The 16,767-nt window shown below is 46.2% G+C and overlaps 1 protein-coding gene and 1 long non-coding RNA gene across 15 annotated transcripts in view; one reads left to right on the forward strand and one right to left on the reverse strand.

Moving 5' to 3' along the window:
* Window positions 1–16,767, reverse strand: part of LOC137840677 (uncharacterized) — a 90,708-nt gene that overhangs the window by 19,355 nt on the left and 54,586 nt on the right. For 13 of the 14 annotated variants that reach the window (XR_011087566.1, XR_011087565.1, XR_011087572.1 and 10 more), the window contains 4 exons: window positions 15,673–15,779; window positions 8,070–8,204; window positions 4,680–4,736; window positions 34–211 (listed from right to left, as the gene is read on the reverse strand). This is a non-coding gene — a long non-coding RNA (uncharacterized lncRNA). The remainder of the gene's footprint in view (window positions 1–33; window positions 212–4,679; window positions 4,737–8,069; window positions 8,205–15,672; window positions 15,780–16,767) is intronic. The other variant, XR_011087568.1, reaches the window with a different exon arrangement.
* Window positions 1–16,767, forward strand: part of trabd2b (TraB domain containing 2B) — a 28,657-nt gene that overhangs the window by 5,785 nt on the left and 6,105 nt on the right. Inside the window, exons 3-4 of the mRNA XM_049724404.1 lie at window positions 13,200–13,346; window positions 14,611–14,785. Coding sequence (XP_049580361.1) covers window positions 13,200–13,346; window positions 14,611–14,785 — 322 coding nt within the window. The remainder of the gene's footprint in view (window positions 1–13,199; window positions 13,347–14,610; window positions 14,786–16,767) is intronic.

Here is a 16,767-nt window from a genome sequence, read left to right on the forward strand (position 1 = left end):
AGAGGGTGTGTTTCACATCCAGGCTGTAATTACCTGAGCAAATATGTGGAAAAACTGCAAGGCAGCGCGTATCAACCCCGATCATCTCGACGTCGGCAGACGGCGGTCCCGCCGTTGCGCTAATGACTTAATCGGCCTGCCTTTAATGACCAAATAGCCCGCTGCCATCCAGAAGCACTTTGACAATTACAGGAGCCGGCCGGCCGGCTGGCTGGCTGTGAGATGGAGATGCAGAGAAAATGGTGTTTTTACATGAATTGGAGGAAAACATGAGATTAAAGAAGAAAACACAGCGAGAGTCGACTGAAAGAGAGGAAAATCGGCGAGCCTTCAAGGATTAGCCCATTTACAGGTTTTAGTGCTCAGAAAACAAGTCATTCATCAAAGGCTGAAAGTGAGCAATTATGACAAAAATCAGGAGACAAATGATGTTTGTTCTTCCATAACTATCTGAAATCCGAGGGGAGCGGAAGTAAAACATTCCTGATGTCAGGCGGCGTGGCGGCGCTGTAGACGAGAAGTGCTTTCATCGAATGCGAGCATGAAGAAATAAGTCTCAAGTCCAGATGTGAATATTTCTCCGGCGGTCGCTGTTCTAATTTTTCTAAGTGTCAACACAAGGCTATTATTCTATTGCGTGATTTGTGGATGTGATTGATACTGGCGGTTAATTGAGATTTTTTCATCATCTATATGCCCTAAGAAACATTTTTTGGACCAATCAGGTGGATTCGAATGACAGCCGTCTTTTTTTTTAAATTTCCCTCGGGATTAATAAATCAGCTATCCATCATTTCTTCCTGCTTTTCCCATCAGGGTGACACAGCAGCGGTGAGTGTTTGGTTGTTTTGGGATGCGAGGCCAGGTAGTTTTCCAGAAGGGCTGAATGAGGTTAATCTCGAGGTTGTCTGGGCTGATTGATCGCAGACTGGAATGTGACTGACTGATTTCCTCCGAGACTCACTCGCTCGGCCCCTCCGGAATGTTGTTGTCTTCTGGGACGTCACTGTTTTATAACTTTGGTAGTCCGTATTTAGTTTAAGCAGGGCCGTACCTTTGATGTTTGTGTGTTTGTGTGTGTGTGTATGCAATGAAAAGCCGCAGGAATTTATCTATTTATTTATTTATTAATTAAGTTATTTATTTAATAATTAAGACATTTATTTATTTGCCCATTTGTGCATTTATTTATTGCATTACTATCAACTTGTATGACAATAAGCTATGACAAAATGACAATTAAAAACATAAATTGATTTCCATCCATCCATCCATTTCCTGAACCGCTTAGTCCCCACGGGGGTCGCGGGCGTGCTGGAGCCTATCCCAGCCGTCATCGGGCAGTAGGCGGGGGACACCCTGAACTGGTTGCCAGCCAATCGCAGGGCACACAGAGACGAACAACCATCCGCACTCGCACTCACACCTAAGGGCAATTTGGAGTGCTCAATCGGCCTACCAAGCATGTTTTTGGAATGTGGGAGGAAACCGGAGTGCCCGGAGAAAACCCACGCGGGCCCGGGGAGAACATGCAAACTCCACACAGGGAGGGCCGGAGGTGGAATCGAACCCGCACCCTCCTAACTGTGAGGCGGACGTGCTACCCAGTGCGCCACCGAGCCGCTCATAAATTGATTTGTTTAAGGCAAATAAAGTACAATACAAAATTTGATTTAACATTTCTTTTAGGTGTAAAACCATTTTTTTTTTTTTTAAAATCCCAGTGTGCCTAGGCATGTAACTTTCCATGTCGGACACTTGTTGGTTGGACCTGAACTCAGCGTCCGGTTGTGTGCATATTAACACGCCCGTTCCTCACACACACACACACATTGACTAGTGGCCATAAATAGATGTCAGCAGAGAGCAAGTGTGTGTGTGCGTGCATGTGAGGGAGGCTTGTCGAGGATTAAGTGGAATTAGCGAAGCCCTCTCACTGAACCCACTTCTAATGTGACCTGTGCAAGTCCTGCGCCCCCTTCGCCTTGTGCCCCATTTCTACTCCAGCCACTGAGCGTTGCTTGCCTCTCCGAATCACGTACGCTGCAACCCTCTTGCATCACGTCTTATTTTTAGCGATTATTGATTCATGGGGAAAAAAAACGATCCAAAGCAGAAGCCGGCCGTCTGCGCGGCCTCACGTTACATCGACGTAAAAAATCCGTCTGGCCCCGCCGGTTAACCATCGTGTTTTACGACGCTGCGGGAGAAGCCGGGTGAGAACGATCAGAACGCCGCTTCAACCTTTCAAAGATTTTCCGTGAACCCGATTGACCGAAGGGGGCGGTCGCCTTTGTCATCGGCCTCCCGATGACCTCGTCTCCCTTTGGCTAAACGCGTGGGAGCCCCCTTAACTCACCCTCCCCGAGCGGCTCAACGTGCAACGACACCGACCTGAGCCAATTAGTCTGTGCGGATGATGTTTAATAGGATAAGCGGCTGGGAGAACATTTGACCAAGGTAAATGTGAGGGCACAATTCCTAAGCGTCAAAGCACAGTTTGTTGCTCGCGCCATAAAAAAGGACCTGGTGTACCGTAAACACAAGCAAAGAGCTTTCACGGCTTGGCCTCATTGCGTTTTACTTAAATCCGTCTTCTCCTTTCCGGCGCGGCTTATATCACGCTCAATTGCACCTGTCAGTTGGCGCTGGGCGGCTTTTCCAACTCTGGAACAATTTAGACGTAATATCGCACACATGGCAGAGTTTACGCAGCGCAAATGAGACGAGGAAACAAATGCACTCGGCGAGTCGTCTCTGCTCTTCCGGGAAGGGCGGGCGAGAGGAAGACCATGAGAAAGAGAAGACAATGAGATTCTCAGTGGGTGGCTCATCTTTCTTCATCTAGCAAATCGTTCTAAGTCCCCCAATTTTTTCGTACACGAGACCCGTTTAAATTTTTTCAAAACCCCCCCGCAGCACCTGATTGGCTCGCGGTCGGCGGCAACGTTGTGCAAACAGATTAGCGGGGAAACATGTCAACATGCCGAGGCCCCGCCAGATGAATACGTGCGCTGTGCCGCGCACACACGTGGGATTGTGCGCTTGCGATGGGGCGGAAGGCGTATGAATGACGAGCAGGTGGAGGAGGGAGGGGTCGAGAAGGTGCGCCGTCTTTGAATAAGGACGTGTCTATTAATACTTGGATTTTAATAGCGAGTAAATGGCGTGGGCGCTCATATCCCGCGGCGTCTTTGCGGTTTGCGGCCTTTGGACAGGTAAGAAATCACAGAGTGCGAGTTATGTGCAAGAAAGCATGTTCAAAAGCGTTTTTGTGCGAGTAGAAATGACACTCAGCGGCCATTTTGTTAGCTACACCTGCGGATCGCCAGCACCGGGGCCCCCGAATTCCTCTTTTTTATGAAGCGTCTTTTGTTGAATTCGACTTGATGTTCATTAGCGAGAGCCGGGTGGGTGGCTGGCCGTCGGTCTGTCGTCCACATGGAGTGGAATTTTATGGGGAGGCGTTTCAAGTCGGCTGCCAACCTCCCCTAAGAAAAATAGAAGCCCTGCTCAGGTCACGCTAGATTATACTGCCACTATAAAAATATGAAATTATGGAGACTAATCAAGTCTCAAAAAAGGTTTCTCGGTGCGGTTGGCCAAGACAGATGCCGCATTAAAGACGGCTGGGAAGTTCCGACGTCGGAAAACAAAATGGCTGCCCGATTCGCCAACAGATCGTTTGATGGAGGTTACAAAAGAGTTCAAAGGGACCAACCGTGCTAAATGGCAGACAGATAATTGTCTGACTTGCCAGTTTTGCGGAATGCGGGCAAGATTCGAGGATTCCTGGTGCACAGCTGAGTAGACAAAGACTCCAAGAGAACCGAGTTGAACTTGGCTACGTGAACATGTCTTGCTTCTTGATGCATATGTCAAGTCACTGTGCCAGACCACCCGCGCTACGGTCCAGCCAGCGTCACATTATGAAGCCGTATTTTATTTTATCTTCAGTATATGCGAATTTAGGCGTCGGGTTTCGCTCAATGTACGTTTGAGTAACAACATTTTCTTTGAGCGCAAGTCCATTTTTCTCGATGCCTTCTCCAAACCGAGCTGACAAATCGGACGACTCACTTATGTGGAAATCGCAGCGGTAATTGCCTTCATTGCTCTCTCAACACGCATACGAGTGTAGATTTATAGACTGTTGAGAAGTGAGGTCCGACCAAAGTTTGAAGTTAAGTTTAAGATCAATGACAAAAATCTGACACATTTGCACTTTCGGTTTGTTATTGCTAGTGTTGGACTGACGCTTCAAAAGTTTGCTGGTCCCCACAGTGAGATGATTTCCATTTTCCTACATCTGGCAATCCATACGTCACATGGCTTCCTTTTTTTTTTACGCTTCAGGCCGTGTCCTCGCACTTGGCAAATGACGGGCAACTGTAAATGATGCTGTTTTTACACAAGCGACTATACACAGCCTAAGAATAGTTTTAGCCGCATGCTGTGTTTGTGTGTGTGTGTGAGTATTTGGGAGTGTTCCGACACTCGCGCTGCACGTCGTTGATTATATTTGAGCTCTGTTGCCAAGGCAGCAAGTTGTGTCAGATTCCTTGCAATAACTTCTGGGGGAAAAAAAAAAATCTAAAGCGTTGGGAGTATTTTCCCTGAGCAAAAATCAGTTGAGCCATGAAGACAGACAAAATGCATTAGAGAAAAAATAATCTTACCCTCAACCTGGCTGCTGTTTGCTTCCAAATGACCATAACAAATTTGAAGCGTTGCCCCTGGAAACGGAGACAAGAGACAAAAAAAATGATGATTAGGAGGGGAAAGAATGAGAGGGGAGAAGATGGAAGAATTGGCGAGTGAAAAAAGGGAGGAAAAAAAATACACAGCCAAGACATTTATGACTTCAGTGACATCAGCGCGATTTGAACTTAACTCAGTGGAGGGACTGAGGACAGCTCGACATATGGGCTGGAAAGACGCTATCGCACTTTGCGAGTCGAATGCTGATTAGCTGTCATGTTCTCATATTAGCAGAACCTGGGGTGGAAAATTAAAGCACAAATGTATGGAAATTGGGGCTTCAATAATAATCACATTTAGGGACACCAGCGCTAGCCAGCAAGAGCAAGGCTATATTGTCTCAGGAATTAGCTTAAATGGGAAGTCAAATAAAAAAAAAAATGTTTTAGAATATGTTCTATGCTGCCTCACAGGTCCAAAAAAAGTATTCAGATTAATATTGTGTTTGTGGAATATGAATAAAGCCTCAATCATATCTTTCTAAGGGTACGGCCATTGCTAGCTAGCAAGCTAGCTATCCGTGAAAGCAAACAGTAATATAATAAAAGAATGGCAAAGGAAAATGGGATGAGATTTTGATTTGGGTGAAGAAATATTGAGTTTGTTTTTAAAACGCAGATGCCAAAGTCAGAAACCAACGTTTTCTTACCCAAAAAGCGACGCTGGTCTCAAATGACCGTTTGTCTATTGCGAAGGCATCAACGACTGTGGCTGAAATCATTTTGATGGATGTCTGTTCTGGTTCGCCTCCTCTGCCCACCCAAGAGGACAACCCGTCAATGTGGCTCTTGTCCTTCAAAATAAAATCGAGTCCACTTTTTTTCCCCCCTCGTGGATGAGAAACACAAATAAATTCGTTTTAATCAGCCATGAGCTCTTCGGGGGCTCATCTGGAAGGAATGTAATTGAAACTGAAGGTATCCTAATATTATTCATACGCAAATGCGTTCTCCGCAACATCGATACGCCCGAGGGCGATGGAGTGGCTCCGATGACGGCGTGGTTGTTCCAAGCGGCACGCACGAACTCCTTAATGTGCTTCACAAATCATGCGAGTTATTTCAGCAAATGACTACAATAACGAGAGGCCCTCGGCGCTCCCTTCCTGTCTGTCTTCTTTCCTCCCCGCGTTGGCTCCCGCTGCTCCCTGGAAGTTCCTGATGCGGGGAAAAGGTCCTCCTCAGAAAGGAGATCCAAACCGCAGGAACAGGAACGCCAAGTCTAACAGGGTCTGACAGCTCATCGCACTGAGAGGCGCTTATGTGCGTCTTTAAGGGCCGCCGCAGTCAGCCAAATTTCTGTTTGCGTTGGTTATGAAAAAAGTAAACATCCCTGGAGGAGCTCATTAACTCACTTCTCCTTTTTGGGGGGAGTTTATTTGCTGGTTTTCCACACACGCGCATGCAGGAATGCTTCCATACTTACAAAATAAAAACAAAACAACAGTCTTACAGTTGTTCGTGCAGTCTGAATTTGATAGTGACTCCCCTCCTCTTCTATCTCATCCAGCTCCCTCATGGCCACAACCTCGGCTGTGTGATGAGAAACAGATGGGTGGCAGGCCGGAGAAAGTCAGAAACAAACGGGGGACAGGAAGAGGAATAAAACGGACATAAGTCAAAGGGGTGAGGAGATAAAGGCAAAGCCAGGGGGGGTCGGTCAGAATGGAAGCGAACGCGCAGCTGCGGTGAAATGAGCGTGGCAATTTATGTGCGTCCGTCCGCTGAACACTGACATGCATGGGATTGATGCACGCTGACATCCCGATGGATGTTTTGGAAACAGCAAAAGGGTAAAACGAGAACCGTGAGTGGTTGCTGGTATAAAGCATCCCAAGGTCAACACGGATGCCAACAACGTCGCGTTACACGGTAGCCGCTCGGCAGCTAATTGTACTAGCGCTTTAGAAGGTCAGAGTTCCCCCCACTACATTAGCTTGTCATTAGCGTCCCTGCTATATCACAGATTTTGAAGCAATTTTAAAATAATAGGTTTTACAGTCCTATACAGTATAAGCAAGTCTGAATAAGACCAAGAAGAAGCAGATAATGTCCTTAAATAAACTTCACGTCTATATACGCCATTTCTATTAGCCTGGACATGATGACTTATGATATGATAGCATTAAGCTAGCTGTCTTTTCGTGCAAATTTTTCTAGTTGTGATTTTCCTTTTGGGGTGAATGACCTTCCCTACCGGCTTATGTATAGCTTTGATATATGCTAAATTGTTATAGCTAAACGTCATACCTATGCTAAATGCTAAATTGTCATCGCTAAATGTTATACCTATGCTAAACGGCAAATTCAGTTCGCCTAATTGATTTCTTTTTTTCTTACAGATCTCTGCATTTGTTTTAAAACTCTAGATGGGCATTTATAATCCACTTTAAATGCTGAACATTGACATGCTCGTCCACTCACTCTACCTTGACAGAGAGGGTGGAAAGCAAACAGCTCATTGTTGACTCATCCACCGTTTTGGAGTGTTGCCATGGCCACTTGGATGCAATGAACCAGGTGGGGGGTGTTGACATGGAGAATAAAGAAAAATCGGGGTGAAAGGAAAGACATGATCAGAAGAAACAGAGGAGTGTTTTGTTTTGCTGCAGCTGACATCCTCAATGGGCACGGCCGCGACTTAAAGCGGTGCAAACTTATTCAACCTTTGGTCCAGCATGTGTTTGCATGTGTGTAATGGCTCCTTTGTAATCTGGAGCGTGTGAGTCACAGTCACAGCCGCAGTTTTACATTCTTTTGCAATAATCCCAAAGTGTGCGAGACATCTGTCAGTGTGTATTCACATGCACGCAGCGCCCGTGAAACCACGGCCGCTCACCCGGAACCCATCCGAGATCACATCAACACTCCCACTGCGGTGCTTCTGTGATGTGGCTCCGTTTCGGCTCACCGATAATTTTGCTTGGATTAAGAAATACATAGCTAATTTCAATTTTTTTTTCTTCCCCGAGCCCAGTTTTTTTGTAATCCGGTTAAAAGTGTACGGAAGCTTGTTTACGTAGCAACGTCGCCGTCGATTCCAAATGTAACAGTTTGTTCGTATTTCCCGATTCGCACATAACTTGTCAGGGTCGGAGGGTTTCCATCGCGTCGGTGTGGTCCCTCTGATGATTTGTGGCCTGTTTAAAGGCCGCGAAGCTGTGATGTGCTGACGGAGGGACCGCAAAACGCCGAGCGTGGCTGCCCAAGTCTGCCCTTTGAGCCCCTGTGGGCTGCATGCGCTGGCACACACACACACAGATGTCACACACACACACACGCATTCAACACGTTCTCTGGCCGACTTGCCTTTTTCAGAAGCCGTTGTGGTTCAGGCCCAGAAGAGAGCTCGGGTGCGATCATGCGTTAGTTTCCTGGAAGGCTGCAGGGCTGCCATCTCTGGGTGGTGTGTTTTTTTGTGAGGAGGAGGAATGTACCAAAGAGCTGGAACGAGGTAGAAGTTAAAACTTATTGCTCGCCGTCTGCCCAAATCTGTTTCATCTCTTTCTAAGGCGGCAGTCGTACCTGGCAGAGAACGTTCTAACCGTGTCAAACGTTTTTTTTTCTGCCAAAAAAGAGATTTGACTGGAATCCGTTTGACTGCGTAACGCTAGAATGACGTACGAGAGGAGCAGGGACGGCGTGACTTGGGTCACCTGGCCCTTTTTGCAGGTGATTATGTGGCAAGCTCACATTTCAGCCGCACATCTGATGTGGACTTTTTAGAAGGACAAATCATTCTTTGGGGATGATTGCGTCCAAATCTGTAAGCTCAGGAAAAGCTGAGGGAGATAAGAGAGGGCGACGTCGGAATGTCTTAAACATGTGCCGACGTTTCTCATCTGGTTTGGATCGTATCGCACACATTGTTGGATTCATTGCGATTTTTACTTTTTTTTTTCAACTGGGGGGGGCAGTGTGTGAAATGTGTTGGGATTAGCGGAGACCACGATGTTCGTGATGGACTACAAGTTTTAAGAAGGCGATAAGGTTAGCGTGACCTGATCTAGGAAGGCTGCGTGAATTCCGCCATGAGGCCCACGGGTAGAACATTTTAAAGCTCCATTAAGCATTTCATCTGTGACGTTTGCGTTATTCTCTTAATATTAAAAAGCTAATGCTAACATTAGCATAGGCTTTCTGGGATATGGACATTCTATTTGTTTATCTCCAGTTGCTTGGTAAAATCTTCTTGCCAAATACACTAAGAGAACTTAGTCACACTCACAAGATGTGTTTGAATCCCTCAACAGCCATTTTGAAGAGGCCTACCAGAAATCATTTGACACATCATAAAAATGTCAATCAATATGTCAGTTCAGCGTTCACGGGCTCCATCGGCCAGTTAAGGCATCAAAAGTTTGATTTGCTACTTTTGCTGAAGTTTTGGCAGATACGTTCACGTGGTTCTAGGAAGCTTGGGGTCTGCTTGAGTCACATTAATGAGGTGGGATGGATGCACTCAAGTCAATGAGAAAATTAAATCCAACATCCCATAAGAAATAATGGAACAGAAAGAGGCCATAGACAATAATATTTAAAGGATTGAAAAAAATGGTAATTTTAGAGAAGTGTCATTTTCTATTAAAGTGGCGGTTTTCTTCGGGCCAAGTATATTTGAGGGTTTCCACTGTTCTGGAATGAACTTGAAAGTAAAACAAAAACAAATGTGTTCCCGAGACAGAGAAAGCGCTGGAGTTGACAAAAAGTCATTTGAAAGCGTAAATTTTGGCAACTTTGAAAGGACGCGTTAGAGCCTCATGAACAGTGCTGGACTTGGTCATCTTGTTTCTCCAGGGCCACCCAACCTGTTTGAAATTCCATCGCGTCATATTAATAAGCGTCTGTTTAAATTGATCCGTTCCAAGTAAGACTTGTGCCACCTCACCAGATGTATCAAAGGAAAACAGAGATTAGCAAGATTTCACTGTGTGATTTGCACGCCTTCCTCCGACACGGACGGACGGCGTGTGAAGGAGCAGCTGTGAGCTGTTTCTGCCTTTCTCGAGTCATACTTTATTTTGTTCTGCGTTTTCTGAGAGGGGGGCGGGGGGAGCAGGAAAGCCGGGATGACTGGCGCAGCCGCGGCCCTGCCAAGTCAAACAGCGGGGTTTATTTGTGGACAAGTTTACAGAGAGCTGGGGCAACAGCCGAGCCGCCCCACCTCCCCCGCTCGGTCCTCTTATTAAGTGGAGAAAACAGAAGGAGCGCCAGGCCAAAGAGTGCCAACATGGGGTGACAAAAAAATCACAAGTGCTTGCCCCCTGCCTCGGGAGACGGAAGGGGAATAAAACGAGGCTTTTCTGCGGAAGCTGCCAGCAGCGGGCCTCTGCCACTGGGATTGTCCCCGTGGTAATCCCGGGATTTCCTCCTCTAAGACGGAGGGCCGAGTAGGCACAGCGGTAGGACGGAGGGAGCAAAAAAAATAAAAAAGGAGAACTTTGACGCCGACGTTGGCACGGGAAGGAGCCAATGACTCAACGCGAGGCCGACGCCAGATGGGATGAGTTGAAAGCGCCGCTCACCTTCAAACACGCGAGTTGAGTCCACATGCTACGAGGCGCCAAGGGGCTGGCTGTAAAAAGTCCTCTGGCGAGGATCCGACGTAGGGAGACGTCGTTTAAATGGTGCCTCCAAAAAGCCCCCGACAGCTTACACGCATCTCCACCGAGAGTAGAAAGAAACCCGAGAACAACGGGATAAAAGCAGAGGAGATGACGGCGGGGCTATCATGCCCGACTGTCCGCATGACTTTGATGGGTGACACCATCTTTTCCTTTGCTTAATGTATTCAAGGTGCTTCTCGAACCAAAACATCAGACAACAGCAGGCTTTGAAAGCCCTCCTGCCACTACCGATTGTACACACAGACACGATGACACAACAGCTCCGCTTTTTCTAGATACGCCTCTTAATTGTGCATTTAAATGAACGCCCTCAATAAAACTGATTAGCTTTAACGTGGAACCAGAGATGGAAAAACAAAGACTCAATTGAGAAAAGATGTCTGCTTTTTCGGGTCAACTCGGCGGGGGAATAAATAAATAAACAAATTTAAATTCAAATAATAAAACAATAAAATAGAATAAAAAAAATAAAACAATTAAAAAATTTAAAGATTTAAAAATGTCAAAGATTTCAAATAAACTAAATAAATAAGACAATGGTAACAGGTTGGATGTTCTTTACCCTCCTCCATAAAACTCACAAAGAACCTGTCTTTGCTGGGAACCCGGCACTGAGAACTTCCCTGGATGTTATTTCAACTCCTTTACCTAAACTCTGGCCCTGCAGGGTGCGGCAAACCCAAGCGACCCCCCCCTTTCCCGCCCCAGAGGGACGCAGCGGTGCATGTCTTCAGGGTCACGGGTCCGGCGAAGCCTTTTCAAGCCGTGAAACACAAGCGGCTCTCTGGGGAGGCCAGAGCGGCGGAGGGGAACGCACCTCCCTGTTTTTCTTTATCGGCGCCCGATTAAATGACGGCGAGATGAAGAACTGGAAAGAAAAAAACCTCGGGTCTCGCATTGGCGTCACAGAATAAATCCCGTGATGATGATAACAATAACCGAGTGCGTCGATGTGATTTGGGGGATCTAAAAGCAAGCAGAGCGAATAACTAAGTGGAAGGCACGTTTGTTTTCTTGCACCTGATTTCTAATCGTCTGCATGCGTGCAAAAACCACCGAGCCAAACTCTCCGCCGCGGCTCGCTAATCCGGCGAGATCATCACTTCCATCTGCTCAGCACATGCTCCGTCCGCTCTTCAAAAACAAGCCTTTCATCATATCGGAGCATCTAGCCCACATTTTACTGTCTCCTTTCTTTTGAATGGCCTTTCTCGAGGTTTCAAGGAAAGCAGACAATATAGACGTGTAAATGCAGTAACAAGCTTTTTTTCTTTTTCTCGTTTGACTTCATTTGCCGCCTGTCGAGTTTGCCACGTCCGCATGCAAGCTTGCTAACATTATTCGGAGACCGCCGCCAAATTTGAAATGCCTTCAAGGTCACTCGCTGTGAATGCGTGTACTTTTTACTTAACACAAATGATTCTTAGCTAGTTGTTAAGCGGAGCTCCACTCGGGAATTTTTGTATTACAGGGAAAAAAAAATATCTTCCGTTTTTTGATAAATAAAAAACATTTTGGAAATCAGGAGTTGGTTTGATAAAAGCCAGAATGAAAAAAAAAAACTAAAATCCAACATGACCTATTTCGCAACATCAGAAACACCAAGTTCCTCCTGTATAAACTCCGTCGCCATGGTTACAGGCTGCAATTCTGTTCTGTGCCTCTGAGAAAGACAATATTGACAATTGCATCGACCAACACACCAAGCTTTCCGTCTCCCTGCACACTCGGCTTTGTCCAGAGAAGTGTCATAAAATATTGAGCAGGTGTAACCGACACTTCCTTTCTCCACTCGGCGAGCTTTTTTTTTTTTTTTTTTTTGGGGTGGATAGTGGAAGCTCATCCCGACCTATAAAATTAACTATAAACTGGGCTCACATTGAACAATTCAAAACATCTTGCAGTTTTACGCGCAATAAAAATGTAACCTGAAGTATGATACTGTTATTGACCTTACCTCTGCCAAAGAGATTAAATTTTTTGTTGCAGTTTGTGGTTTTGTTGAATAGCGAGATTACACAAAAAAACGGGATGACTCCAAATTGACTGTATGGTTTGGTGAGGGCACAATTTTGTCTCATTCCATTGCGCAGCTGTACCTAATGACGTGTCCGGTGGGTATTCAGTAATTGTGTAAATTACGGCTCGGGGCTAAATCAGTCCAGCAGCTGTATCGGACCGTAGCTGCTATGCGAATCATCGACATTCTCGACGTTGACTTTCTTGGACGGCTCTCGCCAACTGAGATTTGAAGTTATGACGAGATGAGTCATTTGGCGTAATCACGTCAGTTTAGGAGCAATGTAGAAGTGTGTGAAAGGGCTTCCCGTGGGCCTCCGGGTCTTGGAGGAGCGAGCTCGGCGGCCATCAACCGCCCCGGACCACATGTCGGATCGATCGCATGTGGCGTGGCGCTGCGGGGGTCGGTGGGGAGTCTTTGGTTTTGACCCATCGAGCCGAGTCAGCGGGCTGAACGCCGGCTGCATGCAGTAAATTCTCTTTAAAGAGGGTTTACTTTTGCTATTAATGGCTGTTGTAGATTTACGGCGCCCCGGTGACAGAGAGAAAGGTTTCAAAGAACTCTTTCCAAACTTTCTCCACCCTGCACCAGGAACGCACTGGTGTGCATGTGCGGTGGGGTTTTACCTGCAGGTGACCTCAAAAGAAAGTACCGAACAAACTGCTAACGACGTTAGCCTTGCAACATTAGCTTACGATCCACCAATTTTGTGATGTTTTTGACTTCGTAATACATCGATGACTTAAAAGACCAAAAGGAAGTCGTCATCTTTTTATGTGCTTCTTCCCACAGGTGCTCTTCGCCTTGAACCAAACCCTGCTCCAGCACGAGGGCGTCCGAGCGGGCAGTCTGCAGGGCGCCTATACCACCGAGGACCTCATCACGCATTACAACTGCGGCGACCTAAGCTCCATCATCTTCAACCACGACAACTCGCAGGTCCGCTTGCTCTCACCGATGACCTTGACGGTTTTTTCCAACGCAACGGCCAATTGTGAAATTACATTTTTCGCTTATTTTAAACACAAGCAGAAGCTAACCGCACACAAAAAGAACATGAGCCGTTGTGTCCCCCCTGTGTACCCATAAGCATCTCAAATTCAAAATAAATGCGAAAGTCATGAGATTCCACGCCATCTGCGAAGCATCTTTATGTCAAAGTAAATTTTGCGGTCTTTCGTGGGGCTTTCTAAACTTGTATGGCTGTAAGCCTGACTTCAAAACTAATAATAAAGAACTCGAGGGACGTGAATTTATGTCTTCATGACAATCGACAAAATAGCTTACAGCATTTTAACAAGACACAACAGCAACATGGAGCTTCTAGAACATGCAGCTCACACACAAAATGTCAAATCGCCACACACACACAAGAAAAAATCACTCCCAGACACATTAAAGCCAATACACAGTGTAACCTTAGCTTTACAAGTTATTCACACCAGAGACCCCCGAGAAAGTGTGAAAGTTGAAGCAAAAAAAATTCTCACTGGGCCCCCCTCATGTCATTTTCGTGGCCCGTATTCATTCGTCTTTCTAACTCAGTCGGCCCCGGGGAGCTGGTCGCGGCGCTGGAGTAGCCCGCCGGCGGCCTCCTACCCTTTAAATCAGAGCAATTGGGCCGTAATGAAATGACATGTACTGGAATTTTCCAGCACATGCTAGAGCGATCAGACACCTGGAGCTCCAAACATGTGTTTATCTGCACGTGATATGAACCGATTTGTAAACAAAGATACTCAGTGAGTGCACCTTTCCAACGTCGGAGTCTTTAACATCATTTGTGTCGACAAAGGTTTAAGCCGCTCAAATATAACGCAAGCGTGAAGTCGACGAATGCGAGCGAGCGCTACTTGCTCACACGGGCTTCAATAAATCGTTTTGAGTGTCAAACCCAAACACATGAAACACATCTGCTCTCCCACCAGAACCTCAATAGCATTTCATTTGTCTTACCGAGGCATTGTGGGAACTCCGCACTGTAATTCACCGCTCTTAAATAACATCATAAAATGTCATGTCGGGACGGGTGTCGACCGAGACCACCGATGTTTAACACCCGAAACTCGCTGACCCTTTGCGTCCAACGCAATCGTTGCTAGCGCTAACGCAGCTACGTGTCTCATTATCTCGAATGTGGCAGTTGATGACCTCTCCGAATGCCTTCGCAATAAATTAGCCTTTCATTTTTCTCCTCACGCAGTTGCCGCACTTCATCAACAGCTCTCTGCCGGCTCACGAACGCACCACGGCGCAGCAGATCGACAGCTACTTTCGCCAGGAGCTCATCTACAAGCGTAACGAACGCATGGCCCGTCGCGTGTCCGCCCTGCTGCAGAGGAACCCCAACCAGACCTACTTTTTCGCCTTTGGCGCAGGTGAGAGGGTGCATACCACGTAAATGCTAGTCATTAGCCCATCTATGGCGTTTCCCATGATGTGTTAGCATTAAGCTAGCAGACTTATTCTAGCTTAATCTAGTTAGGCCCTAATAAATAGGTCTTATCACAAATTATAACACTTGCTGTCTTTTATTTTTACTTTTTTCCGTGTTGGCTCGTCCTCTGCGTTTGCGTCTGTAACTGCTCATGAAGTTTTATCATCTACTCGATGCCATGAAAGTACCAAACGACAATGTGGGTGCATATTGGCCAGAGGAGCCGAGTGGAAGTTGTCAACTGCCGTCTGTTCGTACTTAAGTGACTTTATTGCATGAACCACAACAACTTTGGGGCTTAGAAGGGGAATTAAAAGAAGTGTCGTAACAATTGAGGGCTTAACCAGACATGCTTAGCAACATAAACCAGCCAGGGTAGACTAAGGTTATTTCGTTTTTATGGTCACCCTGGGGATCTCGTCGGTTCCAACATTGTGGGAACAGTTTTGGGGATGGCCTTTTTTTTTTTGTGTGACTGCACCGCAGTGCACATGGCAAGATCCATAAAGGTGAGCCTGGTGGACTTTGACTAGGTCAGGTGTCCCAATACTTTTGCCAGAGTGTGAGCAGGCCGACTGGAGTGAGTCCATACAGGCAGCACTTGGGTCAAAACCTTTTAAATTTACAGCTGTTGTGGTCCCGTCCAGGAGTTTTTGCACCGAGTGATTAAACTATACGACGTGTGCATAAAGTGGTTCAGCCTGGAAATCCAACTTGGACCTACTTCAGTCTGCACACCTACACCTTCCTGACTGTGCAAATTGGACATTTTCTCTCCTGGACACATCTGTCTACATCCTTCACCGGAATGCTTAAGCGGATCCTCACCTGTTTTTTGGGTTCGGTCACTCGATGTCCGTAAAACGACACTGTGGGCATTGTGATGTCAAAATCAGTGGACAGCAGGTGGCAAAATAGGACAAAATGGCCGCGTCCTGAAATGGAAACATTTCTGGTTAATTCTTATTCCACAAACATCAATATTAATAAATCGGACTTTTATTATGAACACTTGGTGGTACTTGGTATGTATGAAACTATTTTGATTCCTTTGTGTCTCTTGAGGCTGCAGTGGGTACTACATAATGTTGTTTTCCTCTTCGATTTATTGTCATTTAAAAAAAAAAAAAGATGCGTAGGCGGTAGTTACTCAGCTCGGGCGGCAACAATTTCAGTTTCCTGCCAAGCTCTCAAACATGATTTGTGTTGCTGTAATTTTTATAGATTTTTATGTTTTGCAAGTGACTAGGCCATAATATTTGAGAGACTTGTCACTTTGTGTCGTCAACCAACACTAAAATGGTTGGTGCTTTACATTTTTCCATTACACAGGTGCGGGTCACCTGGAGAGTAGCCGAAACCGAGAAAACCGCGCGGCATTGAACGCATCAGTCGGAACGAGACAACAACAAACAACCTTCTTCTTTTCGTATGCACGATCACAAGTTGCGATTAAAAGTTGCATCTTGCTTTTTGTGGTGTGCAGCAAGTTTGCCAGCTCTCGGGCTGCCGCCTTATTGAAAACATCCCGTGGAATTTCCTGACGCGGCCGCAGCCGAGACGCCGCTTCACACACACTGGTGCGCGTAAGCCGGCGAGGCGCGTCATGTGCGTTTTGCCAAGAAGAGTTGGCGCTCTCCAAAATACACATGTAGGTTTGTTTGTTTGAGCCACTTTCATTTCCTTTCCCAAGAGCTGATTCTGGCGCCAAGACTCTGCCATGCGGGCTTTTAGGGACTATAGTGAGAGCAAAAAGAGGTCTAGCGTGCTATGGGAAACAAAAAATAACTTTAATGGGGGTCATAATTTGAATTCTTGGAGCGATATAAGACAAAATAGTGAGTTTGTATTAGTAAATACAATGCTGAAAATCCTTTTTTTTTTGTTTTAAGGGTGGGCTTTTTTCTTCCTCAAATAAAAAAA

This window comes from Syngnathus scovelli, chromosome 10, assembly GCF_024217435.2.
Source record: "Syngnathus scovelli strain Florida chromosome 10, RoL_Ssco_1.2, whole genome shotgun sequence".
Classification (NCBI taxonomy): Eukaryota; Metazoa; Chordata; class Actinopteri; order Syngnathiformes; family Syngnathidae; genus Syngnathus; species Syngnathus scovelli.